We start from the raw sequence: 8,633 nt of genomic DNA, 5'->3' as shown, positions 1-8,633 counted from the left end.
AAGAAGAAATGTAGAGAGGAGGATCATGCCAGATAATATTTTAATAATTATCAATAAAATGTAGGTGAGTTACCTGCTGAGAATGGTTTTGAGAATTTGAGAACCATGGAGAAGAATAAATAAAAGTGAAATAAAATTTAAATTTTACAATAGCTATGTAAATATTAAGAACCCTATTCCTCAGCTATAAACAACAAAAAACTACTTGAATTTTCTAATTATGGTATGAATAGCCCCCTAGTCATTTATATTCTTCATTAGGAACTCCTAGCCCTAGCCGGTTTGGATCAGTGGATAGAGCATCGGCCTGTAGACTAAAAGGTCCCAGGTTCGATTCCAGTCAAGGGCACATGCCCAGGTTGAAAGCTCAACCCCCAGTAGGGGGCATGCAGGAGGCAGCATATCAATGATTCCCTCTCATCATTGATGTTTTTATCTCTCTCTCTCTCTCCCCTCCTCTCTGAAATCAATAAAAATATTTTTTTTTAAAAAAAAGAGAGAGAGCCCTAACCAGTTTGGCTCAGTCACTAGAGCGTCAGCCTACAAACTCAAGAGTCCCAGGTTCGATTCCAGTCAAGGGCATGTACCTTGGTTGCAGGCACATACCCAATAGGGAGTGTGCAGGAGGCAGCTGATCAATGTTTCTCTCTCCATCGATATTTGTAACTCTCTATCCCTATCCCTTCCTCTCTGTAAAAAAATCAATAAAATATGTTTAAAAAAGAAAAAGAAAAAAGAAACTCCCAAATGACACTTGCAACATTTAAAAAAATTTTATTGAATTTATTGGGTTGACATTTGTTAATAAAACATACAGGTTTCAAGTGTGCATCTCTATAGCACATCATCTGCATACTGTATCCTGTGCTAACCACCCCAAGTATCACCACCATTATCCTCCCTTTGCCCTCTTCCACCTCCCTCCACGTCCTTTCCCCATGGCAATCACCATACTATTGTCCATGTCTATGTGTGTGTTTTTCTTCTTAATACCTTCACCTTTCTCACCCCCCTCACCTCTGACAGCTGTCAGTCTGTTCTCATTATCTATAAGTCTGTTTCTATTCTGTTAATTTATTTTGTTCATTAGATTCCACATATAAGTAAAATCATGTGGTATTTGTCTTTCTCTGACTGGCTCTTTTCACTTAACATAATATTCTCCAGGTTCACCCATTCTGTCCCAAAAGGTAAGAGTTCCTTCTTTTTTACAGCCACACAGCATTCCATTGTGTAGATGTATCACAGCTTTTTTCATCCACTCATCTATTGATGGGCACTTGGGCTGCTTCCAAATTTTGGCTATTGTAAATAATGCTGCCTGGAACAAAGGGGTGCATATATTCTTTTGAATTAGTGTTTTGAGTTTCTTCTGATAAATTCCAAGAAGTGGAATCACTAGGTCATAAGGAAGTTCCATTTTTAATTTTTTGAGGAAACTCCATACTGTTTTCCACGTAGCTGCACCAATCTGCAATCCCACCAACAGTGCACAAGGGTTCCCCTTGCTCCACATCCTTGCCAACACTTGTTTGTTGATTTATTAGTTATAGCCATTCTGACAGCTATGAGGTAAAATCTCATTGTGATTTTAATTTGCATTTCTCTGATGATTAGTGACCTTGAGCATCTTTTCATATGTCTACTGGCCATCTGTATGTCCTCTTTGAAGAACTGTCTATTCAAGTCCTTTGCCCATTTTTTCATTGGGTTGTTTGTTTTCTTGGTGTTGAGTTATATAAGTTCTTTATAAATTTTGGAAATTAACCCTTTATCAGATGTCATTGACAAATATGTACTCCTATTCAGTGAGTTGTCTTTCATTTTGCTGATAGTTTCCTTTGCTGTGTAAAAGCATTTTAGTTTGATGTAGTCCCATTTGTTTAATTTTTATTTTGTTTCCCTTTCCCCATGAATTATATTTAAAAATATTCCTATGAGAAATATCCAATATTTTGCTGCCTCTGTTTTCTTCTAGGTTTTTTAAGGTTTCATGATTTACATTTAAGTCTTTAAATCTCTTTTTAGTTTATTCTTGTGTATTGTGTAAGTTGGTGATCTAGTTTTTTCTTTCTTTCTTTCTTTCTTTCTTTCTTTTTTTTTTTTTTTTGGCATGTATCTGTCCAATTTTGCCAACACCATTTACTGAAGAGACTGTCTTTACCCCATTGTATGTTCTTGCTTCCTTTGTCAAAATAAAATTTTAATTTCTTTATTTCTTTCTTTATTTATGTTCTGTTAATCCTCGCCCAAGGATATTTTTCCATTGATTTAGGGAGAGTGGAAGAAAGAGGGAAGACAGAGAGAAACATGTAAGAGAAACACATCGATTGGTTGCCTCCTGCACAAGCCACCACACAGGCCGGGCCAGGGAGGAGCCTGCAACCGAGGTATGTGCCCTCGACTGGAATTAAATCTGGGACCCTTTGGTACACAGGCCAACACTCTATTCACTGAGCCAACCAGCTAGGGCTGCTTTGTCAAATATTAATTGACCATAAAGGTGTGGGTTTAGCTCTTTATTCTGTCCCATTGATTTACATGCCTGTTTTTATGCCAGTATCATGCTGTTTTGATTATAATGGCCTTGTAGAATAGTTGGATGTCAGATAGCATGATTTTTCCAACCTGTTCTTTGTAACTCAAGATTGCTGAGGCTATTCAGGGTCCTTTGTGGGTCCATATAAATTTTTGGAATATTTGTTCAAGTTCTGTGGGATATGCCATTGGTATTTTAATTGCACTGAATTAATAGATTTCTTTGGGTAATATATGCATTTTTATTATCTTAAATATTCTTATCCATGAACACAGAATATGCTTCCACTCATTTGTATCTTCCTGAATCTCTTTCTTTAGTATCCTATAATTTTCAGAGTATAGGTCTTTTACCTCTTTGGTTCAATTTATCCCTAGGTACCTTATTGTTTTTGTTGCAATTGTAAATGGGATTGTTTTCTTAGCTTCTCTTTCTAATAGTTCATTATTGGTATGTAACAATGTACCCAATTTCTGAATATTAACTTTACTTTTTTTTAACATCTGAATATTAATTTTGTATCCTGCTACTTTACTGAGCTCATTTCTCAGTTCTAGTTGTTTTTGGTAGAGTCTTTAGGGTTTTTTATTTAGAGTATCATGTCATCTGCAAACTGGAACGTGAGGGAAAGCAGACATTGACTGCAAAGATTTAGAGACTGATATTAGTCACAATGGTACACAAATTCTAAAAATCTAAGGGAATTTGGGGATCTCTTTGGATGCACAGTTATAATAGTACTAGGGGCCCAGTGCACAAAATTCGTGCACGGGGCAGGTGTGTCCCTCAGCCCAGCCTGCACCCTCTCCAATCTGGGACCCCTCGAGGGATGTATGACCTAAACGGGCCTAAACGGGCAGTCGGACATTCCTCTCACAATCCAGGACTGCTGGGTCCCAACTGCTCGCCGGCCTGCCTTCCTGATTGCCCCTAACCGCTTCTGTTGCCAGCCTGATCACCCCCTAACCACTCCCCTGCCAGCCTGATTGATGCCTAACTGCTCCCCTGCCAGCCTCTTTGACCCTAACTGCCATCCCCTGCAGGTCTGATCACCCCTAATTGCCCTCTCCTGCAGGCCTGGTTCCCCCCGCAACTGCCCTCCCCTGCAGACCTGGGTCTCCCCCAATTGCTCTTCCCTGCAGGCCCAGTGGCCCCCAACTTCCCTCCTCACCAGCCTGGTCACCCCTAACTGCCCTCCCCTGCAGGCTTGATTGCCCCCAACTGCCCTCCCTTGCAGGCCTGATCCCTCCCAACTGCCATCCCCTGCTGGCCACGCCCGCCAGCGACCCAAACAGAGGCCCTGTGATGTGGAATTTATTTATCTTCTATAACTGAAACTTTGTAGCCTTGAACAAAGCCAAGCCTCCTGCTTGCTCTATGACCGCGGCCATTTTTGTTGGGATTTATTTATCTTCTATAATTGAAACTTTGTATCCTTAAGCGGAGATCAAGGCAGGCCAGGGCTGTGGAAGCTTGGCTTCCTCCATCGCCAGGGGCAACTCAAGCCTCCTGCTCTCTCCAGTTCCGTGGCTGCCGCCATTTTAGTTGGGATTTATTTATCTTCTATAATTGAAACTCTATAGCCTTGAGTGGAGGCCTGGCCAGCCAGGGTGTGTGGAAAGCTTGGCTTACTCGATTTCCAGGGAAACCCAATCCTCCTGCTCGCTCCATGTCCACAGCCATCTTGGTTGAGTTAATTTGCATACTTGATCCGGTTTGGCTGGTGGGCGTGGCTTGTGTGTAGCAGAGTGATGGTTAATTTGCATATTACTCTTTTATTAAATAGGATTGCTTATTCCCTCCTATAGGCCCTCAACTCTGAGCTGACATAGTTAGCTTTTATTCTAACACTAAGACCAAGAGAGTGATGGAAATGAGAGACCACTGCCAAATTAGCAGATAAAAGGTCAAAAGTCAGTTTTCAAAGAAACACTAAATGGAGAAAATGATAACTTAGGCATTGGGTTAGAAGATACACTAAGAAAGTACATGAAGAGCCTGAAAAGGAGCGATGGAGAAAAATCCTCCTATGTGGGGAATTTAACAAAAATTTTTGTAAAGAGGCAGCCTCTATCCAATAAAAAATCTCATTTGAGTCAAATTGACGGGGGGTGGGAGACGAGGGTGTTCAATCAATTCAACAAAAAATCCTTAGCCTCCCCTGAATGCTCCTGTACTCTTCTTCCCTTCTAAACACCAACTTTGTTCCTTTGTAACTTCCTAGGCTGTAAAAGTTAGCGATGAAAAACCAAACCTTTCCAACAGAATTCATTCTTCTGGGACTAACAGACATCCCAGAAATTCAACTTGTCATCTTTATACTTCTCTTCCTGACCTACATATTTAGTATTATTGGAAACATGGCCATCATCACCCTCACACTACTGGACTCCCACCTCCAGACTCCCATGTATTTCTTCCTCCGGAATTTCGCCTTTTTAGAAATTTCCTTCACAACCACTTTCACTCCTAGGCTACTGTTCAGCATCTTAACTGGGAAGAAGACCATCAGCTTTGCTGGTTGCTTCACTCAGTATTTCTTTGCCATACTCCTCGGGGCCACAGAGTTTTACCTTCTGGCTGCCATGGCTTATGACCGCTATGTGGCCATATGTAAACCGCTGCATTACACAACCATCATGAGCAGCAGGGTTTGCACCCAGCTGGTTCTCTCCTCCTGGCTAGGTGGTTTCCTGATCATCATATCCCCAATCATCTGGACCAGTCAGCTGGATTTCTGTGCCTCCAACATACTGAATCATTATTGTTGTGACTATGGGCCCCTCATAGAAATATCATGCTCAGACACAAGACTCCTGGAGATAGTTGACTTTATTTTAGCATTTGTGACCTTGGTGGTCACTCTGGTGCTGGTGAGTATCTCCTATACAAACATCATCTGGACCATTCTGAAGATCCCCTCTGCTCAGCAAAGGAAAAAGGCCTTTTCCACGTGTTCTTCCCACATGATTGTCATCTCCCTCTCTTATGGCAGCTGCATCTTCATGTACATAAAACCCTCAGCAAAGGAGGGAATTGCCTTCAATAAGGGAGTAGCTCTGCTCAATACCTCAGTAGCCCCTTTGTTGAACCCATTCATTTACACTCTAAGAAATAAACAAGTAAAACAAGCTTTCAAGGATGTGATCAGGAAGATTATGACTCTTTAATGAACATAAAGACCTCTGCTGAAGGCTGAAGCAAACAGCAATTAGCATAAAAGTGCAAGAGAGACATTGGAAGGCCAATGGACTGCCCTGCTGTGATTGCAATGGCTGAAGGCGATTTCCTGACCTGATACTTTACATTGTATACCAAACTTTACCTTTGATCTGCCTGTATGCGTTGCTAAAGGGCAAATGTGTACTCAAAGTGAATAAAAAGCAGATGGGACTGGTCTCGGGAGCCTCTTAAAGAAAGAGACTCCACCTGGCCCCCACCCCTTAATAATTCATATTTTTGTCTAGCATTTTCATTTGGGCATCGGTCCCTCCTTCAGATCTTGAACCCCGCCATGCAGGTTGCAGCATACCTCAAACTCAAAGAAAAATCTGAACACATTCGTAAAGTTCCTCTCCATGAAAACACAGGAGAAATTCTCTAACACCCACCTTATTAAAACAATATCTAAGATGAATTTATTATGAAAAGGTATCAAAGTTATATTTCAAACTTGACAATGAGGGGGAAATCTTCAAAAAAAAAACCCAGTTCAAATATTTCTTCCTAGTTCTGAGCACTTCCAGTGCCAGACAGTCACCATGAAGTTCAACCCCTTCATGACCTCGGACCGCAGCAAAAACCGCAAATGCCAATTAAACGCCCGCTTGCACATGCGCCCCAAGATCATGTTTTATCCGCTCTCCAAGGAGCTGCAGCAGAAGTACAACGTTCGCTCCATGCCTATCCGCATGGACGACGAGATCCAGGTGGTTCGAGGACACTACAAAGGTCAGCAAATCGACAAGGTAGTGCAGGTACAGGAAGAAACATGTCATCTGCATGGAGCAGGTGCAGCGTGACAAGGCTACGGCACACCTGTCCACGTGGGCATTCACCCCAGCAAGGTGGTTATCACCAGGCTAAAACTGGACAAAGATCGGGAAAAAAATCTTAAACAAAGCCAAGTCTCGACAAGATAAAGAAGAAAAGGCAAATATAAGGAAGAACTTATTGAGAACATGCAGGAATAAATGTAACCTGTTGGTAGGTTTTTAGCCTGGTGTGTATTCCTTTAAAATTGTTCAAGATGTCTCTGGAATATTTTGTTTCCTTCCTGGTTTGTTATTGATATGTGGCTCTGTACATCTATTCTGCTGTTTGGATTAATTTTATCAATAAAAATTGGAAATGTTTCTTAAAAAACAAATATTTCTTTCTAGCAAATAGATTTTTGAACTAGACATTTTGAAAATTTTCAAAAATGTGAAACAATACCACTCTTCTCATTTTTTTTTTGGAGATTACAGACGATCCTCAGATTATGTATGTCTGACTCAACGTACATCGTTTTGTGGTTACATCGCCATCTCCCATTTATTTGTAAAAGGAAAAAGTTCCGTAATTTTAACGTAAGTACATATGTGCTTTATGTTTTTTATTATTTACTAGTGCCCCGGTGCATGAAATTAGTACACAGGGGGGTGTCCCTAAGCCTGGCCTGCACGCTGTCTTATCTGGGACCCCTTGGGGGATGTCCAACTGGGATGGAGCATCTCTCTCACAATCCAGGACCACTGGCTCCTAATCACTCACCTGCCTGCCTGCCTGATACCCCTAACCACTCTGCCTGATGGCCTAATCGCCCCCAAGTGCCCCCCCCTTCTGGCCTGATGACCCCTAACTTCCCCCCGCCACCAGTCTGATTGCCTCCAACTGCCCCCCCACCTGCTGGCCTGCTCACACCCAACAGCCCCCCCCCCCCTCTGCTGGCCTGCTTGCCCACAACTGCCCTACCCTGCCAACCTAATCACCCGCAACTGCCCTCCCCTGCCAGCTCGATCATGCCCAACTGCCCTCCCCTGCAGGCCTGCTCGCCCCCAATTCCTCCTGCCCCCCGCCCCACCAGCCTGCTTCCCCCTATGATGCGCCCTGCAGTCCTGATTGCCCCCAACTGCCCCCCCGCTGCAGGCCTGATCACCCCCAACTGCCTCTGCCTCGGCCATGCCACCATGACTTTGTCCAGAAGGACGTCCGGAAAGTTTCCCAGTCTAATTAGCATATTACCCTTTTATTAGTATCATGTCATCTGCAAATAAGGACAGCTTTACTTCTTCTTTTACAATTTGGATGCCTTTTATTTTTTCTTCTTGTCTGATCACAATGGCTAATACTTCCAGTACTATGTCAAACAGGAGTGGTGAGAGTGGGCATCCCTGTCTTCTTCCTGTTCTTAGGGGAAATCATTTTAGTTTTTGCCCATTGAGTATGATGTTGGCTGTGGGTTTGTCATATATGGCTTTTATTATATTGAGGTATGATCCTTCTATTCCCACCTTGCTGAGAGTTTTTATCAAAAAAGGATGTTGGACTTTGTCAAATGCTTTTTCTGCATCAATTGATATGATTATTTTAATTTTGTCTCTCAATTTGTTTATGTGATGTATCACACTTATTGATTTGTGGAAATTGTACCCGCCTTGCATCCCCGGAATAAATCCCACTTGGTCATGGTGTATGATCTTTCTAATGTAATGCTGGATTCGGTTTGGTGGAATTTTGTTGAGTATTTTAGAATCTATGTTCATCAGGGATATTGGCCTATAATTCTCTTGCATTGTGGTGTCTTTATCTGATTTTAGGATTAAGGTGATGATGGCTTCATAGAAAGAGCTTGGAAGTGTTCCTTCCTCTTGAATTTTTGGAATAGTCTGAGAAGGATTGGTTTTAGTTCTTCTTTGAATGTTCAGTAAAACTCCCATGTGAAGCCATCTGGTCCAGGGCTTTTGTTTGCTGGAAGATTTTTTATTACTGTTTTAATTTCATCACTAGTTATCAGACTATTCAGGTTTTTTTATTCTTCCTATTGAGTTTCCAAGCTTGTATTTTTCTAGAAATGTGTCCATTTCGTGGAGGTTATCCAGGTTGTTGGAGT

At 41.9% G+C, this 8,633-nt stretch overlaps 1 protein-coding gene and 1 pseudogene across 2 annotated transcripts; both read left to right on the top strand.

Moving 5' to 3' along the window:
- Positions 1 to 4,779: 4,779 nt before the first annotated feature.
- Positions 4,780 to 5,709, top strand: LOC308243362 (olfactory receptor 6C4-like; the record flags this gene model as incomplete). The annotated part of the gene is made up of 1 exon (XM_080658665.1): positions 4,780 to 5,709. One exon carries the CDS (start codon positions 4,780 to 4,782, stop codon positions 5,707 to 5,709), a length of 930 nt encoding a protein of 309 aa, XP_080514791.1.
- A 585-nt stretch (positions 5,710 to 6,294) lies between these two features.
- Positions 6,295 to 6,732, top strand: LOC308243369 (ribosomal protein uL24-like; annotated as a pseudogene). Its single transcript has one exon. The product of its transcript is annotated as a ribosomal protein uL24-like (transcript).
- The last annotated feature ends 1,901 nt before the right edge of the window (positions 6,733 to 8,633 follow it).

Source organism: Plecotus auritus (genome assembly GCF_963455305.1).
Source record: "Plecotus auritus genome assembly, chromosome: 3".
Taxonomy (NCBI): domain Eukaryota; kingdom Metazoa; phylum Chordata; class Mammalia; order Chiroptera; family Vespertilionidae; genus Plecotus; species Plecotus auritus.
The sequence above is the reverse complement of the archived record's forward strand: the minus strand, read 5'-3'. Positions and strand labels throughout refer to the sequence as shown.